The following is a 24,714-nucleotide window of genomic DNA, read 5'->3' as shown; positions in this document are numbered from 1 at the left end:
TGTGGAACGGTGTCTGATTCCTCCCATGCTTTGCGCTGCTCTGCGGCGTGTGAAGGTTAACTGACGGGCGCAAATCGATGTGAGCCTAGTGTGCTAATCCCACGTAAGTGATGGCCGTGCACGTGACTCGTCACCTGCAGCCAGCAGCCAGCAGACACTGGCGTCTGCTCGCTGCAAACCGTGGAGCGCGTGGTGCGAGGAGAGAGGCATACGCGTCTGGCTGTGCATTAGGATGGCTGCATCCACGTCCGGTTTTCTGCGCTCTCGTTGTCTACGCTGGCTGGTGTTCGCTCTTTAACCAGCACACTGGAGAACAGATTAGCTGCCCCCGGGAGATGGCGCGCTAAAACGAGCCATGTCGCCTTGCTAACGGACTGGATTCAGCCAGGTTCAGTGTCCACAACTTTCCTTTGGGCATGCTACTTCCGACTCAAGTCCCTCACTGACGACTGACTCACGTAGAGCTAGGAAACTGCGGATACGCTGTTTGCTACATTTCACGCGATTTTCCAAACAGGAGGAGCTACTTTGTATTGGGTTAAGGTCGGTTTATTTAGCACGCCAGTCCACGTGCGACAGGATGCCGAAATGTTCGTCAAACCTCGAACGTACGTGTGCAGCTCCGCGAATAGGACTGTTGCATCTTACAAGATAGGAGTGTGCAAACCGTAGTCGTCATGGAGACGCAAAATATGGCCAATACTTGCTTACCCAGAATGTTGAAGTAAACATCCTGGTTCACGGTCATGCCAACCTGAATGAGTAGGTCTAATTATTAGTACGAAAAACACGCCTAAGACATCGCAGAAGCATCACCGACCTCATTTACATCGCGCACTTTTTTTTTAGAGTTGAACGCCTCGTGCCTGCAGTCGAAGCCTCGCATCACCTGAAACAAAGGGCAGGATTGCGACTCTACGTCTCTGCCCGACTACTGCCCTGTGCCGCGTCGCCCACTGAAGACGCGTGGCTTCGTGAGCTGCGACTCCAGGTGTACACTGAGTGTAACTGTCTGAGCGATACCGGCTGGCAAACCTCATTCACTGGCAGCTGGTCCCTGCCAGCCGGGATCTTTTTACGGCCACTGCTGATACGACTTTTTACTTGGCTGCGAGTGGTACTCCATTCCTCGTGAGACAATTCGGATACTTCGCGGTGATACGACAACAGGTGGGGGCAGCGTCGTTGGCGGTGTGATCTCGGCTACGCACAATCGAGGCGGCCGCTCTCTGTCACCGTCGCTTACTGCACGGAGCCAGCTGGCGCACACTTGCGGCGGCGCGGTTCCTTCCGTCCCTTTTACGACAAACCTGCACCTACCTGTGAACATTGCCTCAGCAGATCATCAGTAGGGAAGCCGAGTGAAACCTACTGTACTTCGACGTGAACCAGGCTGCAATTAAAGTCACTAATCTACGTTTCGGGAGAAAGTTTTCACACGAAGTGAAAGGTTGGAAATTTTGTCCTCAGTTAATATATTCTGAAACTTAGGTGAACAAGTTTCACTGCCAAGCCCGTGCTAGTCTTAACAGTCACTCACAATCCCTTTCACACACGTTAGCAAGTTTTGATGTTGCATTTCCCGAAAGCGTAATAGCTACAAAATTCCTGATTCTTTTTGATTAAGAATGCTCGCCAAATATTAAGTGTATCGGTACTAAATGCAGTCACAGTTTTTAGCCACCGACCTGGTCAATACGCCACGCGGAATTTGTCTTTTCTCGTCACAAAATTCACTTAGAAATTCCGAAATTTCTACGCACCCATCGGAATGATTATGCCGTCACTTTACCACACTTTTCATGTATGAAACACTGCTAGATCCGGCAACTTATCGTTTCCATCGGAATTACTACTACATACGTCCGATCTGTTTCATTGCTAGGCTTCGACTCTTCTACTCTACCAACAGAGAAAGGCGCGCGAAGAATATTGCTTTAACATTGGTCAGTTTACTCAACAGCCAATAACAAAACAACATTCTGCCTCGTCAATCCGCGCTTTTCATCAATAACCAATCGCAAAATAGTAAACCTAACGACTGCACTTTTTACCGACGTAATTATCTAATATGCTGAAGTTTTGTTTATGCATAAAGTTATTTACTATTGTTATTTATACCTGAATTAACTTTCCCTTTACCATTAACTTACTTTACAAGTCTATTCCACAAAAATCCCCTTTGTCCATATCCGTACTTCTTCGAAATGTTCCCACACTAAATCCTACTACACAACTCGTTAAACAATTATCTTCATATTAACCTTAAACCACACTCACGTATAATTCATACTGCTAAAACACATTTATAACTTTTACATACACAAAAACACATAATAACACTTTATTAAAATACTAGAACAGTTTATGAAAAACATTCTATTACTTCAGTGCACTCTAGTGGGCACAATCAGAACTAAATCAGTCCCCTATCCAGTATTGTCCTCTATCGGCTGATACACAAACTACATGCCCATCCAGTCTCGCGTCTCCATCTGTCACTATCCAGCTCTGAGACACGTCTCAACCGCCTCCAAGGCAGGATCGTTATACGGCGCTACGCCTCACACTCATCTGCCCAGTGCTGCGAATCATGTCACCGCTGGAATGTTACATAACAGCCTGCTGCCAGTTCTACATCGCAGTGATGTTTCAAGACGGTGATAAGCGTTTTGCCTCGTGACTCGGTTTCCTTGTTGCCTCCTTCCTTCGTTCCTTCCACTCTGACTCGTACCTGAGTGCCTGGGCGCGTGCAGTTCCAGAGATCGCCAAGGTGCGCCGCTGGGAGAGCTGCGAGGTGAACGGGCTGGTGTTCGTGTGGTACCACGCGGAGGGCGAGCCGCCCAGCTGGCGGCCCGAGCAGCTGCCGCAGCTGGCGGACGGCAGCTGGCGCTACCGCGGCCGCTCAGAGTTCCTCATCAACGCCCACATCGAGGTGAGTGCCTCCTCCCCTCCCCTGAGCCACCGTAGCCTCGGCTCTCTCGTGTACAATCACTGTTACGCTCGCTTCCATACAGCGACGTTAGATCACCAAGTTGCAAGACGTTAAGCACTGGTAATAACGACGAAGTGTTGTTGCAAACCATAAATGAACATCTCGTAAGCTAGCATCCTAAAAAATTTGAATGTTTTTCTTCGTTACTAGAATCGAACTGCACATCTCCAAACTCTGAAGGGTGCGTTTCAAGAAAGGTGCGGTTTTGTGCAGTTCGCTAGCCCCGGGCCCGTATATCAAACCTCACTAATCTTTCAAGGAAACATCACTGTTGGTCATATCGTGTTATAACCGGAACCACTTTTATACTAAATCTGGTGCATCCGCGAACTTGTGATAGATAAAAAAGATTAAACTGTGAAATATTTCGAATCTTTATTACGCAGCTACACATTCTGCTGACTCACCTTTAGTTTTACCTCGATCTGTAAGTCACACACTACGGTCGCAGGTTAGAATCCTGCGTCGGGCTTGGATGTATGTGATGTCCTTAGATTAGTTAGGTTTAAGTAGTTCTAAGTTCTAGGGGACTGATGACCTCAGATGTTAAGTCCCATAGTGCTCAGCCATTTCAATCATTTTGTAAGGCACAAAAATGTCAGAAAATAGTGACAGCTCTAAGTTTGAAATTGCAGTCAGCAGATTGCAGTGAAGTTATATCAGGTTGTGAAACCGTAAATTCATAGGGAAGAGGTAAATAATGATCAAATTATTACCTTCAGTTCATTGGTGTTGTCGTTCAGTAGTTGATTGGTACCTTCACCTTACGTATAAAAGTTCTCTTCCTCCCTTTTCTCGCCCAGTTTCTTTATCAAATGGCTCTGAGCACTATGGGACTTAAAATCTGTGGTCATCAGTCCCCTAGAACTTAGAACTACTTAAACCTAATTAACCTAAGGGCACCACACACATCCTTGCCCGAGGCAGGATTCGAACCTGCGACCGTAGCAGTCGCGCGGTTTCGGACTGAGCGCCTAGAACCGCTAGACCACCGCGGCCGGCTTTCTTTATCAGTAACTGGGTTACAGCTTCTTATCTTAGAGAGTTGTAATTGCTACAAGTAAAGCACTGATGACTTCCAACGTTTGACACATGAATGACAAGTCTCCTTCGACCAGGACAAATAAAACAAATATTGCTTTCGAGTAATATTTGGATTTACTTGTATGCAAGCATCAGCTTTCATTTTACACAGAGGCCTGAACGAATTGCTGGCGTAAGAAATATGGGGTCCAAAGAGATTTTACACACTTGGGTTTCGCAAATGGCGCAGCAAACCGCAGACCGTAAATAAAATACAGACGTGATTAATTAAACTGAAATCCTATTCTCACAAGGGCGTGCTGAAGGGTAATGCCTCCGAATTTTTTATGCGAAAGTCCTTAAAGCTATCTAAAGAAAACAAACGTTATTCACCTTCTGCATCTTTATACCTAATCTCTACATATTTCTCAACATATTCACCCTTTCGACGAACGCATTTCTCCCAACGAGAGGCCAGTTTGTTGATACCGTCATTGTAGAATATTTGACTTCGTTGACGCAGCCAGAAGCTCACGTCTACGTAGACCGCTTTCTCAGAGTCAAAGTGAAGTCCTCGGAATCGTTCTCTGACGTTTGCGAATAGATGAAAACCGTATGAGGCCAAGTCGGGACTGTACGCAGAATGATCGGTGACTGCGAACCCGAGGTGCCGGATAGTTGCAGATGTCACAGCGTTCGTGTGTGGTCTGGCACCGTCGCGCTGAAGGAGTCGGTGCTCCACGTCTGGACGAACGCTTCGAAACAGAAACTCGACTGCAGCGCGCCGTTTCCCACGCTCCGACATACGAGGCGCCACACACCGCCACATTACGCGCTCTGCACTTTGGAGCCCTCTAGCGGCAGAGGGCTGCAAATACTTGGACGTGAAGAATGGAGACGTAAAATGTTAATAAAGTTTGTGTTATTTAAAAATCTTTAAGTGTTTCATATAAAGAAAACAGGCATTACTTCTACGCTCGCACTTGTAAACACAGTACATGTGAAATCCTGTTGGTCTGTGCGCCTAGCGAGCGCGATACCCGCAGAGCACGCATGCTCTCCCCGGAGCCTCGCCTCACGTTATACTAGCGTAGCTTACGCTGAGTAACAGTTTACCGGCCTGTTAAAGGGTGACCGTCCTTCACCTTTGCGGTCTTGTCTCTCGCCCTCTAGTAAAGACCCCCATGGATTACTGTTGTAACGACGGTTCTCAGAATTTTGTGACTAAGGTTCTCCGTTACACGCAACCTCTTTCTTGTAGCACCCAACACATTCAAAAGGGATTGTCTTTCAGATGGAATGTTTGATGCTAACATGCGTATTTAAACATGGAAGTGCTACCGTCGTCGTACAAGCGTAAACACTGGCATGAATCTGCTCGCTTACTATAAATTGTGTATTTTAACAATTGTCGTGTGTCAGAGGAGTGCAACATTTATAGACATGCCAACTTCCATCAGGTGCATTTTAGCTGTAAGTATTTTTACTTGTAACAAACCTGTTTCTGAAGTGCAATATATCCTCGACTAAAGTGTTAACATGGTAGGAGTAATGAATGCATAATGGAACATGACGTGCAACCAAAACAGTTTTTAAAGATCTGAATCGTTACCTCTAGAAAGAACTCAATAAGAAACGGTTTTGAACGCGATCTCGGCTATAAAAATTTTTTTAAAAGTACATACACATCGCTCCTTCTCATTTCTGATTATGAGGAACTTCAGTCATCTTTCAATATAGCTGTCAACTGATTCAGTACCAGGAATGCAATCGCCATGGGATAAAATCTCTCTCAGGGCCTACACCAATGTAGAAACATTCTTCAGTCACTTCCAGAAATTTTTGACTTGGCTATAAAAATATACATCGCAAGGCAGAGACAATATAGTTAAGATTCCTTATCATTCCTCGTCACCAAAGTACCACTTTTACTATCAGTTCTGTTACTGTCAGAAACCAGTTTATGTATTTCTGTAACGCATTTCGGTAAACTCAACGCACGAAGAAGCGAGCAACTCTTCCTCAATCTTTCTCTTCTTTGGCGTTAATTCAACGTTCTAATGGTCTCAGAGTGTAAAGTGGTCGACGGCAGGACGACAGATGTTAATCTCCATTAAAGAAAAAAAAAATCGGAATACCAGCCATTTCATCATCTTCAGTTTTGGTGCTGTCATGATCGATGAGGATTTGGACACTACTTTCTTTTTTATTTCAAAGTTGAATACATTATTGTTGACAGTATTACGAATGACACCATGATGTTAAGCTTTTCACCTCAGTTTAGATCTTCTACTGTCACTGAAGCCGCTGATCACTGGAGTAAATAAAAATATTTATGCGCTCTTGGCTTTAGAGAGTTTTTACCAAATGAAGTCCCATGCGGCTTTTCGCGGATGATGCTGTAGTATACAGAGAAGTTGCAGCATTAGAAAATTGTAGCGAAATGCAGGAAGATCTGCAGCGGATAGGCACTTGGTGCAGGGAGTGGCAACTGACCCTTAACATAGACAAATGTAATGTATTGCGAATACATAGAAAGGAGGATCCTTTATTGTATGATTATATGATAGCGGAACAAACACTGGTAGCAGTTACTTCTGTAAAATATCTGGGAGTATGCGTGCGGAACGATTTGAAGTGGAATGATCATATAAAATTAATTGTTGGTAAGGCGGGTACCAGGTTGAGATTCATTGGGAGAGTCCTTAGAAAATGTAGTCCATCAACAAAGGAGGTGGCTTACAAAACACTCGTTCGACCTATACTTGAGTATTGCTCATCAGTGTGGGATCCGTACCAGATCGGGTTGACGGAGGAGATAGAGAAGATCCAAAGAAGAGCGGCGCGTTTCGTCACAGGGTTATTTGGTAACCGTGATAGCGTTACGGAGATGTTTAGCAAACTCAAGTGACAGACTCTGCAAGAGAGGCGCTCTGCATCGCGGTGTAGCTTGCTCGCCAGGTTTCGAGAGGGTGCGTTTCTGGATGAGGTATCGAATATATTGCTTCCCCCTACTTATACCTCCCGAGGAGATCACGAATGTAAAATTAGAGAGATTAGAGCGCGCACGGAGGCTTTCAGACAGTCGTTCTTCCCGCGAACCATACGCGACTGGAACAGGAAAGGGAGGTAATGACAGTGGCACGTAAAGTGCCCTCCGCCACACGCTGTTGGGTGGCTTGCGGAGTATAAATGTAGATGTAGATGTAGATCGAGCATTCCGATTTCTCAACATTAGAAAATTCGGTCGTAGTCGTCTTGCCTTCTGCCGCTGCCTTACACAACGTGCTATGCTACGCTGTGCTGTGCGGTGCGGGTTGCAGGAGATCCCGGAGAACGGCGGCGACATCGCGCACCTGAACGCCATCCACGGCCCGTCGCTGCTGGCGGGCTCCGACCTGCGCACGTACGAGCGCCTCTGGCTGTCGTTCGCGCGCCACGTGTGGGCCGCCGACTGGGCAGCCAACACGCAGCCCGGCCGCACCCACACCGCCACCATGAACGTCCGCCACGAGCTGCGCCTCTTCGGCAAGATCCCCGTCGTCTCCATGAAGGTGCAGGCCAACCAGGTAAGCCACTCGCTTGTGTCAGCCTCCGTCTCACGTAGAGCTGCGCTGCTGCCACTTTGGTTCTCCAGACCGTACCTTAATAGTGATTGCTCGGTAAACGAGTGTGTACATAACTGATTAAACTTCAATTACTCTGTCTCCTATCGTTTCTTTCACCTCTGGCAATGATTTCTTAATGCGAAATGTATCCGGAAGCTGCATTGTGTGCCGCAGGCTCGGTTAAAGTGTAGGTGTCAACGTTGTCCCACTTAACACGTTGAGTAAGCAATTCAGAGTTTAGAGCAAGTACAGAGCCTATGACCTTCAATAAGGCCAGGTCCAGTTGAGCACTGAACGTGCTCAAATTAACCTTCGCGTTGAGGACAGGCAGCTTTCGAAGAAGAAAACAATTATTTTCAGAGTAGTTTGTTTAACAGTAGAGGAAGGTACCCAAAAGTGGACCCCCATTTTATTTTTATTTTTTTAAATATATAATATCTGAAATTTACGCTTTACGAACATTTCATATATACTTCATTTAGTTATCAGCTTGTTTAAGTGACATTTTTAACAGTTTGAAATAATTTTCTTACTCTAAAAAAATAAAAAACACCCTTACATTTTCTCTTTTTGGAGAATTGGTGCCTAATTCGGACCTTCCTTTTAAAATATTTTAAATATCAATGTAAATGAATCACAGAGAGGTCACAGTGAAATAAAACACAATTAAGGTTAGAAGTATTGCTTTAATGAAACCAAGTGCGTATTTTTAAGTAGAAAAAATTGCAAAATGAAACAAAAATCGAACAATGTATGAGTACATTGCCTTCAGCGGCAGAAGTCACAAATGTAATTGTCTTTTTCAGCCCCTGCACTCTCTGTATGTGCCCACGAGCTACACATCAGGCACATGACCCACAACTCTCCTTTTGTGTCCTCTGAAAACTTCCCGGAACAGAAGATGCACTCAGCGTCTTCATCGTCTTGGGAAGGCGTAACTCCTGGAATGACTTCCAATTCAGACGTTCCAGTAGAGACGCTGGCATGTTGATCTTCATTGCTGTATATATCGTCTTCCTTCTTGAAATGAAGTCCTATTTTTACTGGTGCTTCTCCTTTTCCTGAAGATCTGAATGATACGGAACCGTGACCGCGACCACGTCTGCGCTTTTGTCCTTGACTACGTCTCTGTTGCTTTGTATATTGTTATTCTTCTTTACATTTCTGAGTTTCAACCAGTTGTGTTTAGTAGGGAGAGTAAGTGATCACAGTAGAACTACAACCTCTTCCTCCCCTAGTAGAGGTCCGCTTTTTGATATGCGGTACCAGAAATACGTCGAATGGACTTTTTTTGGTAGACGAGCTAAATTCTGGTGATGCACCACATGATGGTGGCGTCAGCCCCTGATCTGTCAAAGATGTTGATACCTTGTTTGAACTGAATGGCTCTGAGCTGCTGAAGATGGCGATGGATTGTTTAGATCGAATTGCTCCGTCTGGTTCCCCAACAAGTTGATGCATTGTCTGATATCAACGGTTCTCTCCTAGCGCTTTCATAAAAAGACGTTGTTTCCTTTTTGTTTGCTTCGTCAATGTATTCTGCATCTGAGAAAAGCGTCTTGTTGAAGGGGTATATCCCTGTAACTTTAAAACCATTGATAGCAATTTGAGCTGTTTGACATTTGACATAAACTCTGCCAAATGGCTCATGATGTCATAAACACACACAGCCCGTTGATTTTGTCTCGGCCACCGCCCGACTTCTTCGCTGTAGTAGACTTTCAAAGGACTCATAAACGTCCTGTCAAACGGCTGCAATTTATGCGAGCTATGAGGAGGCAATGACACTACGGTAACACGGTTTCCTCTCACCAGATCAGTTAAGTCTGTGTCCTGTGTATAGCTAAAGTGCCCATCCGAAGATCAGTAGCACAGGCTTTTCCTTTGTAGTGTTGGAACCACTGAGCGAATAGATTGGTTGGGATCCAACCAGAAGGATGCACTGCAAATATTGTGCCTGGAGGTGCCCCTTTCTTCAATTGGTCACTCATATTTTTACGCGGAAAAATTACCAGAGGAGGTACAAATGAACCAGCAGCATTCATACAGTAGACTATAGTTACCAGAGCTCTTCTTCCCGCTGACGTTAAAGCAGCTATTTGTTTTTTTTTCCCTTCAAGCCGATTAGTTTCGCAACTTTGGATTGTACGACAGGGATTCCGCTTTCGTTCACATTATAGATTTTGTCTGTGGTGAACTTTCCTTTATCGTAAACTTTCTCTAGAAATTTGAAGAACTTCTGTGTATTTTATTTGGTGAAACCCGAGGCCCTGCTGTAAGATGTACCAGTAGGTTTCCTTTCTGACAGTTTAGCATGATGACGTTTTAAAAAAAGTCCAGCCCACTTTCTTCCAGCGATATCATTATTGAAAGAATGTTCAAGGCCATTGTTTTCTGCCAACTGAACAGCCATTCTCCTCAGGTCACTACGAGTAATCCGGAAAAACGAAGCCTCCATTGAAAGACAATAGTTGACATGCTCACCTTCAAGGATACTGCCTAAAACCGTACGTCTGCCCCTATTAACATTCGCTGCTTCCTCTGGAGCGCCGTATTTCTTGTTAGATCATCTCATTAGCGTAGTTTTCGGGACATTATACTGCTTACTTGCTTTTTTCCAGCCTATCTTTTTACTTCTAATAGCACCTATAGCCTCTTTCATTTTGGTTGGACTCCACCCCTTCTGCTTCGTTTTCACCATTTTATTCCCCTAGGTTCTGGAACAGAAATCCAAAAGAATATGGTTAAAAAATAAGGGGTCCGATTTGAGGCACCCATGCTATCAGACTTTTAATTAAAACAACTTTTTAGATAAATGTCAAAACAACATAATTTTGATATAAACATGATCCCCAATCCTTCCCATTAAAGAATGTGTGTAGATGTTATTAATCACCTTCCAGTATCCTAACGAAAAGTAGCAATAAGTAGCACTGTCCCAAAAATTTGATTTCACGAGAAACACGTGTTGTCATCTGAGTAAGCGGCAGCTTGAGCAGATGATGCTAGCGCTCCACTACACAGTGGCACAAGCCTGAACTAATGTTTGGAGGGATATCCACCAGAGTTTCACAATGCAGAGTCTGGAGCCCCAGGGGTCCGCTTTGGGGCCGGGGGCCGGATTTAGATACTTTCCTCAATTGAAAGTTCACTTCGAAATGCGACTGTGACTCCGTCTGAACAGACCTCGGAAGGCCCAACTGTACCGATCGAACGCCTTACCATTGTCAGCCGATGGCCCTTAGTGGATGCGGATATGTAGGGCCACGCGGTAGGCACCCAGGTCTCCCGGCCGTTGTCAGTGACCGGAGTCTCCATTTCGCAGCCATTTAACTCCTCAGTTGCATCCCGATTGCCAACGACGTTCGGTAGACCCGGACGGCCACCCTTGTAACTGCCAGCCCTGGCCGACAGCGCTTAACTTCGGTCATCTGACGGGAACCGGTGTTGCCACTGCGGCGAGGCCTGCTTTAAAATGCACCAGTTTCGTTATGATTTTAGTTTATAACCGAGAACCATAAATTGAATTAGCCTGATGATGTACGCAAAAGTGACGACTCTATCCCACAACCCTAACAGGAGAACCAGAAATCTCTGCATAATTGCTCTTTTTGCCAGTCGAGGTAGTTTTTTGGATTAAAGATGTCATATAAGAGACCCAGAGGACGACTGTCGTGAGCGATCACACACTGTGGCACAATTTCAAAAAAATATGTGAACACTATCCCAGTTCTTCGTGATGATTTGATAAGCAGCCAGCACATAGGGGAAACGACAACACTGTGCACTGAGAATCTTAACAAAATTATGACGTCCATCCAAAACTGGAATTCGAACTGCAGACGAGTTCACCTAGATAAAAACGCAATAATATGCCTATGAATAGATACATATAACACAACAATACTAAACTCCATCCCTGAGAACGGTCTCTAACCACCTTCCCGTCACTACCTCCCTCCGTCACCGTCCTGCGTGTAACGGACTAGTTAAAATCGTTTATTTTTTATTATCGATGTAATCGCTCTCATTTATCTATAAATTAAGGTCACGTTTTATCAATTTAGTTGAAACCATATGCAGCAAATGAAAAAATTCTCTAATAAACTGTTACTGATTCTTAAATAACGTAAACCAGGAGAACTATTTTGGTTGTTTTCGTTTGCGCACAGTACTAATCAGCTAGTCATTGAAATGCTTTACAGTGTGACTACACCGTGATCTAGCTCTAAAACAGGCAATCTCAGTCCGAAGACTCCTCACACTGCAAACTCACCTCAACACTTTGCCTCCTACCTGCTTCCATCTTCTGCAGTATCCACGCTGCGAACAGTGCACTACCTGCATATCTAGCAAAAGCCAACAACTGCCACTTACCATTAAATGTTAGACCTAAATTTATGTGTAGCTAGCAGCTAGAGTGAGGGCTTTGATTTGAAAACTTTAAGTGGCTCAAAATGTCTTCAATGAAGCTACCTTCAATTCTGAAAGTGACTTCTAAAAATGTACAAGCTAGCATAAACTCTGAATGCCTTAGTTAAAATTTACTGGCCGTTGAGACATGGGAACATTGTGTCATTATACTCCACCTGAATTTTAAACGTTTATCAAGCAAAAAGATTGTATGTACTTAAGACCACTTTTCAGTACACATTTAACAAATTACTGTAACCCTATATGTATTGGCAAACTAAATGGTGAAGCTACAGATAGTTCAGCTGCGAAGATTGTTTCATTATTACTATTACTTGACCTGTGTAGGCAAAAAACGCTCACACTTTGGCTTTAGCACAGCAATTTTCACTGACTGCAATGTGTGAGATTTATTACTGTTTACTGTCATAAGATAATTCTGTTAACTTCGGTGGCAGTTTGTGAGTAGTTTCTTAAACACTAAAAAACTTAACTAGCAATGGAATTTCCGTTTGCTTTTGCACTGTGGAATAGTTTTGCTCTCATTACTATTGAATGTTCTTAACTACTATGTTAGGCTTAAATCAACAATAACGTTTCCTAACAAATACTGCAGTAAATTTTTCTTACATGGATGGCTAACTCAATGTTAACCTAATGAAAGCACAAGATTTTATACTGACTTAATTGATGAAATAGAAGGTATACAACTTCGCTTCCACCTTTTGCCGTTAGGTGACGACAATGGTAATTAGCGGTCGAAAGAAACAGATCACAGACGTCAGGCAGTTATCTTGGACCTCGGTGAACATAACCTCATTCAAATGTTAGTCGATTTGTGTCTGGATAATAAAGTTATTCTTGATTGAAAATGTCAGTTTACGAGCCTAATTCTCGTCATTTGCGAGAGGTGTCACTGTTTTGTTTCAGTATGAAGAAAACAGCGGCAGAGTCTCATCGAATGCTCTCAAGTACGTATGGTAAGGACGCTATTGGTGAAAGAACGTGTCGTAAGTGGTTTCAACGCTTCAAGAACGGTGATTTTAACGTCGTAGACCGGCATAGTGGCGGAAGAGAGAATGTTTTCTAAGATGCAGAACTGGAGATATTTCTGAGTGAAGACTAGCGTCAAACTCTAGAATAATTGTCACTATTAATGGGAGTAACACAGCAAGCCATTTCGAAACGTCCCAAGGCTATGGGTATGATTCAGAAAGAAGGAACTTGGGTCCCGTGTGAGCTGAAACCGAGAGACGTTGAACGGCGTTTCTGTGTTTGTGAACAGTTGCTTCAGAGGCAAAAACGAAAGGGATTTCTGCATCTCATTGTGACCGGGGACGAAGAATAGGTTCATTACGATAACCCTAAACACAAAAAATCATGGGGATATCCCGGCCATGCTTCCACGTCGACGGCCAAACCGAATATTCACGGCTCCAAGATCATGCTCTGCATTTGGTGGGACCAGCTCGGCGTCGTGTACTATGAGGTTTTAAAACCAAGTGAAACAATCACAGGTGCTCGTTATCGAACGCAATTAATGCGTTTGAGCAGAGCATTAAAAGAGATAGGGCCGCAATACAGCGAGAGGCACGATAAAATGCTTTTGCAGCACGACAACGCTCGACCCCACGTTGCAAAAGAGGTCAAAACGTACTTGGAAACGTTAAAATGGTCAAGTCCTACGCCACACGCCGTATTCTCCAGACATTGATCCCTCTATCACCTGTTTAGATAAATGGCGCATGGCCTGGCTGACCAACATTTCCGATCTCATGAAGTCACGAACTGGATCGATTCGTGGATCGCTTCAAAAGATGAACAATTTAAAACCACTGACAAGAAGAAGAGATAGAATGATCGGACATGTGGACATGTGTTAAGAGAGCAAGGAATACCTTCCATGGTACTAGATGAAGCTGTAGAGGATAGTAACTGTAGAGAAAGACAGAGACTGGAATACACTCAACAAATAAGACTGCAAGTGCTACTCAGAGATGGAAAGGTCAGCGCAGAAGAGGAATTCTTGGTGGGGCGCATCAAACCAGTCAGAAAACTTGAAGACGCAGAAGAGAACAGAGTTATCAGGATTCAGAGGTCACTTTTCAGAAACAAACAAACAGTATCTAACTTTGATTCATTTATTACTGCAAACAAATAAATATTATGTGTAACCAATTTATTTACAGTTTATAAAAAAACTATGACTAGATCTTGCCTTATTAAGTACTTGCTCGACGACATTAGGGCTCTAATAGTGGTTACTTTTTGTGTGTGACTTTTGATCACGAACAAAAAGCTCATCCCTCTGATCTATTTATTAGAGGCTTGCAAATAATATTTAGAGTAGAACAATCTTCTTGATTACTCTGCCCTAATTTTCTTCTCGCCTCACAACTTGGACAAGCCGGGCACTTAAGGTGACATGCATTACTACACTTTGACACTTAAGCTACACCTTATCCACAAAATAACTTCACTTTTCACTGCACAGAGCACCTTCAATATAATGCAACTTCTAACTGATCACAGTTATGAATTTAAAATGGGACGACTCGCTCGAGATGTTAATCTCTGTACGCCATAATACGGTTTTACTTTTGTTCCTTTCTGCACACTGACGCTCGCGCGCTAACTTCTGGCGCGTTCTCCGTCCACCGGTACTTTACCTTCACGGAAACTATAGCATCAGTATCGATCGGTGAAATTATCCACTAGTTTTTACAAAATCACTTTATTTGGCATATCATTCAACAAGTTTAGGTAGCAAAAATATCAAGCAAACGTTTGCAAACTAATTAGAAAAATTCGTACGAAAATGTAAATGAGATAAATTAAAATTTATCAAACTTTTTTTCATGATGTTTTATGGCTTCTGATGGCAGATTTTGATATCTATTACAAACTGAATTTATCTCCAAAACCGAAGAAAAATAGAGCTAATCAAATGTCTAGAACTTAGATACTCTGGGGGAAGAAATTTATCGTTTAGGTAAGTGCGGTGCAACGTTACTGTCGATAAACGCCGATGTCGGAAAAGTTCAGCAGAGTCTCTCCACTGTCACAACCACTGCGGCTAATTGTCGGAGCAGGGCAGCTTCGTGTGCCGCTGACTCTCAGGCATTCTGACTGTGGAGACGACGTGGCACCGCGGGAGCCGCACTGAGCTGCCTTCGGCAAGACTCAGCGACCCGTACCTCATAGTGCACACTCCCACTGGAGGATGCACATCTAGCGGCTTGCAAGGGCAACAAAAATTTTTCAGTATTGCCTATAAATATTCACTGGAATTTAAAAACTTAAGGTGCTGCCATAATCTACTAATTAAGAGATTTAATCTTAAGTTTAACAAACTATGACAAGCGTCACAGTTAGAAACTGTGTGTATGTCTTGAGTCTTCAGGATTTACTGCGCGCAGATTACCCACGTTATGTTCATGAACCATGGACCTTGCCGTTGGTGGGGAGGCTTGCGTGCCTCAGCGATACAGATAGCCGTACCGTAGGTGCAACCACAACGGAGGGGTATATGTTGAGAGGCCAGACAAACATGTGGTTCCTGAAGAGGGGCAGCAGCCTTTTCAGTAGTTGCAAGGGCAACAGTCTGGATGATTGACTGATCTGGCCTTGTAACAATAACCAGAACGGCCTTGCTGTGCTGGTACTGCGAACGGCTGAAAGCAAGGGGAAACTACAGCCGTAATTTTTCCCGAGGGCATGCAGCTTTACTGTATGATTACATGATGATGACGTCCTCTTGGGTAAAACATTCCGGAGGTAAAATAGTCCCCCATTCGGATCTCCGGGCGGGGACTACTCAAGAGGATGTCGTTATCAGGAGAAAGAAAACTGGCGTTCTACGGATCGGAGCGTGGAATGTCAGATCCCTTAATCGGGCAGGTAGGTTAGAAAATTTAAAAAGGGAAATGGATAGGTTGAAGTTAGATATAGTGGGAATTAGTGAAGTTCGGTGGCAGGAGGAACAAGACTTCTGGTCAGGTGACTACAGGGTTATAAACACAAAATCAAATAGGGGTAATGCAGGAGTAGGTTTAATAATGAATAGGAAAATAGGAATGCGGGTAAGCTACTACAAAAAGCATAGTGAACGCATTATCGTGGCCAAGATAGATACGAAGCCCACGCCTACTACAGTAGTACAAGTTTATATGCCAACTAGCTCTGCAGATGACGAAGAAATTGGAGAAATGTATGATGAAATAAAAGAAATTATTCAGATTGTGAAGGGAGACGAAAATTTAATAGTCATGGGTGACTGGAATTCGAGTGTAGGAAAAGGGAGAGAAGGAAACATAGTAGGTGAATATGGATTGGGGGACAGAAATGAAAGAGGAAGCCGCCTGGTCGAATTTTGCACAGAGCACAACATAATCATAACTAACACTTGGTTTAAGAATCATGAAAGAAGGTTGTATACATGGAAGAACCCTGGGGATACTAAAAGGTATCAGATAGATTATATAATGGTAAGACAGAGATTTAGGAACCAGGTTTTAAATTGTAAGACATTTCCAGGGGCAGATGTGGACTCTGACCACAATCTATTGGTTATGACCTGTAGATTAAAACTGAAGAAACTGCAAAAAGGTGGGAATTTAAGGAGATGGGACCTGGATAAACTAAAAGAACCAGAGGTTGTACAGAGATTCAGGGAGAGCATAAGGGAGCAATTGACAGGAATGGGTGAAATAAATACAGTAGAAGAAGAATGGGTAGCTTTGAGGGATGAAGTAGTGAAGGCAGCAGAGGATCAAGTAGGTAAAAAGACGAGGGCTAGTAGAAATCCTTGGGTAACAGAAGAAATATTGAATTTAATTGATGAAAGGAGAAAATATAAAAATGCAGTAAGTGAAACAGGCAAAAAGGAATACAAACATCTCAAAAATGAGATCGACAGGAAGTGCAAAATGGCTAAGCAGGGATGGCTAGAGGACAAATGTAAGGATGTAGAGGCCTATCTCACTAGGGGTAAGATAGATACCGCCTACAGGAAAATTAAAGAGACCTTTGGAGATAAGAGAACGACTTGTATAAATATCAAGAGCTCAGATGGAAACCCAGTTCTAAGCAAAGAAGGGAAAGCAGAAAGGTGGAAGGAGTATATAGAGGGTCTATACAAGGGCGATGTACTTGAGGACAATATTATGGAAATGGAAGAGGATGTAGATGAAGATGAAATGGGAGATATGATACTGCGTGAAGAGTTTGACAGAGCACTGAAAGACCTGAGTCGAAACAAGGCCCCCGGAGTAGACAATATTCCATTGGAACTACTGACGGCCGTGGGAGAGCCAGTCCTGACAAAACTCTACCATCTGGTGAGCAAGATGTATGAAACAGGCGAAATACCCTCAGACTTCAAGAAGAATATAATAATTCCAATCCCAAAGAAAGCAGGTGTTGACAGATGTGAAAATTACCGAACTATCACTTAATAAGTCACAGCTGCAAAATACTAACACGAATTTTTTACAGACGAATGGAAAAACTAGTAGAAGCCAACCTCGGGGAAGATCAGTTTGGATTCCGTAGAAACACTGGAACACGTGAGGCAATACTGACCTTACGACTTATCTTAGAAGAAAGATTAAGGAAAGGCAAACCTACGTTTCTAGCATTTGTAGACTTAGAGAAAGCTTTTGACAATGTTGACTGGAATACTCTCTTTCAAATTCTAAAGGTGGCAGGGGTAAAATATAGGGAGCGAAAGGCTATTTACAATTTGTACAGAAACCAAATGGCAGTTATAAGAGTCGAGGGACATGAAAGGGAAGCAGTGGTTGGGAAGGGAGTAAGACAGGGTTGTAGCCTCTCCCCGATGTTGTTCAATCTGTATATTGAGCAAGCAGTAAAGGAAACAAAAGAAAAATTCGGAGTAGGTATTAAAATTCATGGAGAAGAAATAAAAACTTTGAGGTTCGCCGATGACATTGTAATTCTGTCAGAGACAGCAAAGGACTTGGAAGAGCAGTTGAATGGAATGGACAGTCTCTTGAAAGGAGGATATAAGATGAACATCAACAAAAGCAAAACAAGGATAATGGAATGTAGTCTAATTAAGTCGGGTGATGCTGAGGGAATTAGATTAGGAAATGAGGCACTTAAAGTAGTAAAGGAGTTTTGCTATTTGGGGAGCAAAATAACTGATGATGGTCGAAGTACAGAGGATATAAAATGCAGGCTGGCAATGGCAAGGAAAGCGTTTCTGAAGAAGAGAAATTTGTTAACATCCAGCATTGATTTAAGTGTCAGGAAGTCATTTCTGAAAGTATTCGTATGGAGTGTAGCCATGTATGGAAGTGAAACATGGACGATAAATAGTTTGGACAAGAAGAGAATAGAAGCTTTCGAAATGTGGTGCTACAGAAGAATGCTGAAGATTAGATGGGTAGATCACATAACTAATGAGGAAGTATTGAATAGGATTGGGGAGAAGAGAAGTTTGTGGCACAACTTGACCAGAAGAAGGGATCGGTTGGTAGGACATGTTCTGAGGCATCAAGGGATCACCAATTTAGTATTGGAGGGCAGCGTGGAGGGTAAAAATCGTAGAGGGAGACCAAGAGATGAATACACCAAGCAGATTCAGAAGGATGTAGGTTGCAGTAGGTACTGGGAGATGAAAAAGCTTGCACAGGATAGAGTAGCATGGAGAGCTGCATCAAACCAGTCTCAGGACTGAAGACCACAACAACAACAACATGTTCATTCAGCCGGTACTTAGGAGTAAGAGCACTTAGCGACTTCCAAAAGAGTAAAACATAATTCTAAGCCTTTACGAAACTTTTCCTATTTGACACCATCCACAAAGTAACGATGGGAGAAAAAAGTTGATCGATTTCTACAGTTTCGCTGTACTTGCATTAAAACTTCATCATCAGGCACGAGTTTTTGATTTATTATTTCAGGCAGTATCCACGTACACCACTGAATGTACCCGCAAAGTTACATAGCTGCACGACACGCAGTTGAGGAGGCACGACGTCGTAAACATTTAGGTGCGTGAAAAACTAGCTTTTCCGTTAAACGGGACGCGATTTGCCCAAACTATACTCACAAAGTGTTCAAACATAATTTCAAACCTTCACAAACTTTTTCGCAATAACATGTTTAACGTCAAATACTTAACGCATGTGATCAGCCGTCTGAGGTTGATTTACACATGCTAAATTCCTTAAAGAATCGGGATTTACTGGTGTACCTTGATCAGCTCTATTATCATTCTCGACGCTCCTTTCCTGCCACAACTGCTGTAGCTCCCACTTACCTACTCCGTGTTTCGTGATTACTTTATCCGCGAGCAAGGTACTTACTGTTTGTGGTCATTTGTTTCTTCAGAGTGCGCCGTTTGTCCTTGTGATTGTCTTAGCCGTGTCCTCCCGAATGTTATCTCGTCACCTAATCCTGGGGCTTCCTCCTCCTTTTCCCTCCATCTATTGTCCTGCAGAACGCAGTCGTAACTAGTGTATTCTCTGTCTGTCTCGCTATAAGACGAGTCCAGTGCAGCTTTGTCTTCTTCAGCACTTCGACAATGTTACTGTGTTTGTACAGCTCTCGTAGTTCATTTTTTCTTACACTCCATTCCATGTTATTTTCATAAATTACATCCCCAAAAATTTTTCCCAGTATTTCCCTTACAAATATTAAGTTTTTTTCTTTCTAAATATCAATGCTTCGTGTCTACATGATGTTATCGGTACAATAGTTGACTGACACAAGCTAATTTTGAAGTTAGTGCTAAGTGATCTTCTCCTTAAGATACTGATACAACTAAAAAGTGCTTTGTTCGCTGCTGCTAGACGGGCATCTATTTAAATATCCGTTCTCATATTGTTCTATAAACACTCCCTGACTACGAGAAGTGGTCAACTGTCTGAAAACTGAAACCCGCTCACCGAGAAAGACTTCATCAATCCAGTGAAGTGCATATCAGCTTAATTCACATACATTATTGAATAAACCCAATACTCTAACCAGTTCTCAGTAATAAAACGTGCATTTCTTGACTACGAGAAAATAATTGTATGTATTGACAGTACGTAAAAAGATAAATGTCACGCGTCAAATGTTGTACTGCCATTCGTGACAGATAATAAATATGGCTTCCACCGTTTCATTTTGAAATTGGTATATTACATTTCTTCACATTACCCAACGTACGCTTCTACACGAAGACGCATGCAACTGTAATAGAAAAGTTTTAAAGGGCAGTACGGGACATTGAATTAATATAATTCTAATCAACACCACAGGTCAGAAAAATCCATAACTAATTCCCGTATCAACGGATATCCACCAAGCGAGACTGAATTTTTACTATTCAGTATTGTAATTCATTCCGAAGACAACCGTTGTTACATTGGGACGTAGGCCACCTGCAAATGAGAGGCATTACAACTGAAGCGGATCTCTTCAAATTAATTAATCGTAAATTTTAACAAACAGTGAGCTGAACACCCGACGCTACGAATGAAGTGACGCTGTGTATTTACAGCAAAACCTATTGCTAGGCTAAATGACAGCCTGAAATGTACACAGCACTAAACAGAATAATTTCAGGTCCTCTGCATATTGAACGAAATTACTTTAGAATCGACGACAAAGGTTTGATCTAAATGATGGCACCTGTTCCATTACAGCGTTTTGACTTCACTGTATATAAGTTAAGACCCAAAGTATTAGGCGTGTACAGAGAAATTAAGTCGATAAAATTGCTGCAGAAAACGTTACACCATTATCTCCTTGGCCCTTACGGCCGCTTCTATTGTTACCTCGTATCTACGGCACGAGCGGCAGCGCCAGTGTTAGAATAGACACTGATACGAAATATTTCAGTTCTGGTCCAAATATTCATTCATTGTAGTTGAAAACAGGAAAGGAAACTGTCAGCATATATTTACATTCCACAAAATAGAATTAACTTAGCGCCGGCCGATGTGGCCCAGCGGTTCTAGGCGCTTCAGTCTGGAACCGCGCGACCGCTACGGTCGCAGGTTCGAATCCTGCCTCGGGCATGGATGTGTGTGATGTCCTTAGGTTAGTTAGGTTTATGTAGTTCTAAGTTCTAAGGGACTGACGACCTCAGATGTTGAGTCTCATAGTGCTCAGAGCCATTCGAACCAATTAACTCGGCACTTCTTGTGTTTCAGATCGGACCTGGCTATGTTGTGATGAACATGGAGACGTCAATGGGTTCGATGGTAATTCTGCAGTGTGTGACGCCACTTGAACCGCTGCTTCAGAAGGTCATTCACCGCATATTCTGTCCTCCTCACATGTTTATCTATGCCAACATTGCTCTAATTGGAGAAGCCATAATGGTAAGTTCATACAAGCTTTTGTCTTCCGTAAGTATACAGAGATAATCCCGCTCAAGTTTGCGAGTTTTATTCAAAGCAACAGGGTAGAATTTAGTGTCCGAAATCAATAAATTTTGAAAATATTTCTATCTGAAGTAAGGGTAAATTACCGTGTTACCTAACCGATTTACGGATATTGCACTCAGACGCTTCCAAAGCGATTAACCTCGTTTTATAAAAAGAAAAAAAAAACAAAAAAACGAAGCATGTAATTAAAGCTGAAAATTTAAAGTACTCATATACCAGCTGCATTTCCACTATATTAACTGGAGTGGCAATATTGATAACATTATTTATCGAGCTCTCAGTAAGTGTAGTTTTCCGAAGGCACCAAAAGTGTTAGGACTGTAGTACGCTCTGGTCACTGCAACTTTGTTCTCCAATAAACAGCAAAGGGAAAGACCTAAGCTACGGTCACTACTCCACGGTTTTTTATTTTTTATTTTTTAATATAAGCATTGAACTTCAGGCGAACATGTCGGAGGAGAGGGCGGGACGATTCGTCTAACTTCACCGCACCAGTTAACAGTAAATCGCAACAAATTACTTCAGAAATGCAATTGCATTATGCGAAACACGTCTGATACTGAAATTATGTTTCACATGCATAAAAATTTATCTCAAAGTACAACTTTTTTGGCAATATAACAAACTATTAATGTGAGATCCATATCGGCTGAAACAGTAAAGTTTGGGAAGGCCCTCCGTATTTAATTGTGTTACACGTACAGAGTTAAGCAAATAGGTTACAGGAATTACTGCAATCAATCGCCGTTTTTCCTTCAATTTTGATTTATTCATGACCGGTTCGCCAGGCGATGCAGTAATTCTTGAAACCTTTAACAAACCGGTAGCAGTGTTCCAAACCCAGAATGGATAAAAGTTTGATTTTGTTCGGCAAATAGTAATCGGCACAAAAACGTGGAACTGTGTTCTTGCAAAGGTCAGAAACCAGTACGCCAAATATTGGTGATCTGGAGGTATCGGACGATTCAATTTTTGCTTTACTGTTTCATAACGGTATCTGTGTATGTAATCATTTAAAATTTCGAAGTAAGTTCAGTTTTTCCTAGCACAGCACAGCTGTGTATCGCCAGTGAATACAGTCTGGGTCAGCAAAGCAAAATCTTCCACCGCAATATCTTCCTGAAATACCGAGTAAGTTCGCGCAATACCTAAGACAATGGACTTGCATTGGGAAGAAATGTGCGTTCAAAATGCCTGTTCAACGGTCCCGATTTAGGTTTCTCATATTTACTTGCATGACTTCACTTAGGACACAGCAGAGTCCGTCCCTCATCATTATACAACTAATAATCTCGATGGCGGTTGGACTTTTATGTTGCATCTTATACGCTCTTTCCTTTCGAGCTTTAAGATCTTAATAATGAAGGTACAATGAGGCCATATTAATTCCTGCTATGACTGTGGTTGAATATGTCATTCCAATCTACTGTTTCATAGATGTTATACTAGAGCGGCATAGGATACAGTTAAGACTTTCCTCAACATTATCATGAAGCAGAATGTATTCTTGTAATGATTGCAATACTGCACTTAATTAATGCAAGTATCCTGTTCTTTTACAGTTTGAGCGTGATATCATGGTATGGAACCACAAGAAATATGAAGATAAGCCACTACTGGTGAAAGAAGATCGCGCAATTTCGAAACACAGGCGCTGGTACAGCCAGTTCTATTCTGAAAACAGCCCACAATTTTCGTTTGTAAGAGAAAACATGGAATGGTGAAAACGTCCCGAAAACAGCTTTGGATACAGCGATTACATTACAGCAATATGTAATGCTCATGAAGATAAGCACAGCTAATATCTTAGTTCTGTACATTTCATCAAATTATTATGTTTTGTCAACGCTCTAGTTGTTCACGTGAAAGGATGCAATTAAGGAAGTAGATTTACGATTTGCTATCGTAATGACGAGTAAAGGCTGGAGAGACATCAGAGTTAGTTTTGTGATTCCATCGTCACTACAATCACTGCGACGCTGACGCGTAGTAAAGTGAAGTGGTATTTGTGTGTAAACAAAAAGGCTGAGAACAGTGATCTGAACGTGTGTGACTGAAACTTGAAAAGAACACAGGTGTTTCATTATCATATTTTGGGAAATCGTTTTAGGAGACAAGTTGGTCAACTCTTTAGACTAGTTCCCACTTCGATCAACGAGTTACTGAATGTAGGAGTGAATGTACAACTCTGTGCACTGGAATATAGAGAGTTTAGTTTTATGCAATTGCTAGACAAAACAATCGGAGTCACTGAAAATTTTTGTGTGAAATTATGTACAAAACAAAAATTCTGTTCTCAAATGCGCGCGCGCTTGTGTGTGTGTGTGTGTGTGTGTGTGTGTGTGTGTGTGTGTGTGTGTGTGTGTGTGTGTGCATTTTAGCTGCATAAGCTGTCTGTGTTAATTTTAACTAGATTGAAAATGAGTTAACAATCCAGAGACATATTAAGTGCTAAGCAGATGTATATGGATCATTTATAAATTGCTCATTTCTTATTTAGGTAATAATTATAATAATCCTTCACTAGGGAATTGGTGGATTGTTAATGTACATCTTAACTGGTTCTGGTGAAGACTCGAGTGAAAATAAATTTCCTCACGTCTGTCCTCTATAGTTAGCTTCCGATCCTTACAGATTTTAGATACAGATATAGTGTCTATTGCATTACAGTAATAGCATCCAGTGAATATGTATGCACTTAGCTCACTAGTAATGTATACAGTATGTTTTATACTTCAGAATATAAATATTTGTAGCCTTTAAGAGATCTCAAGTGGATTTCGTATATTCTCTACTAGTTTCCGCAAAATGAAGCTTCTTGTTAAAGCTTTTCCAGATTTAAACATTTACAATGTTATAATTTAACAGTATTCTTAAGATTTGACGTATTGTCTTACATGTTCCTCTCGTGTACAATGACGATGTAAAATTGACAAAACTATCACTTATAAAAGTGCCTTTTGCCGAAATTAGCAAGAATGACAGCATAATTGCTGATTTTAAAACAATGCATTCCATCTTTTATGGAGATGTTTATATGTAAATAAAGACTATGAGAAAATTCATGCAGATGTTACCGTATGTCACCTTTCCTCTTGCAAAATCAATAAAATTAACATTACATTAAGAATACATTGTTCTAAGAAAGAATTTTGGAAATAATTGGAGCTTTCTGCGTGGGTCATTTAACAATGGGAACAGCACACTCTGAAAATACTGAATGCAGACGCAGAATATTATTACATTAGAAGTAATAATACTTTGGCAA

General features: G+C 42.2%; 1 protein-coding gene across 1 annotated transcript in view; it reads left to right on the top strand.

Annotated features, from left to right (window-relative positions):
* The window catches only part of LOC124795256 (cholesterol 7-desaturase nvd), a 121,298-nt gene extending 96,849 nt beyond the window's left edge, over window positions 1-24,449 (top strand). Inside the window, exons 5-8 of the mRNA XM_047259201.1 lie at window positions 2,757-2,935; window positions 7,342-7,587; window positions 21,210-21,380; window positions 23,009-24,449. Of these exons, the coding sequence (XP_047115157.1) occupies window positions 2,757-2,935; window positions 7,342-7,587; window positions 21,210-21,380; window positions 23,009-23,170 (758 nt within the window). The 3' untranslated portion in view covers window positions 23,171-24,449. The remainder of the gene's footprint in view (window positions 1-2,756; window positions 2,936-7,341; window positions 7,588-21,209; window positions 21,381-23,008) is intronic.
* The last annotated feature ends 265 nt before the right edge of the window (window positions 24,450-24,714 follow it).

Source organism: Schistocerca piceifrons, chromosome 4 (assembly GCF_021461385.2).
Source record: "Schistocerca piceifrons isolate TAMUIC-IGC-003096 chromosome 4, iqSchPice1.1, whole genome shotgun sequence".
NCBI lineage: Eukaryota > Metazoa > Arthropoda > Insecta > Orthoptera > Acrididae > Schistocerca > Schistocerca piceifrons.
Note: the sequence above shows the minus strand (reverse complement) of the source record. Positions and strands in the feature narration are given on the sequence as shown.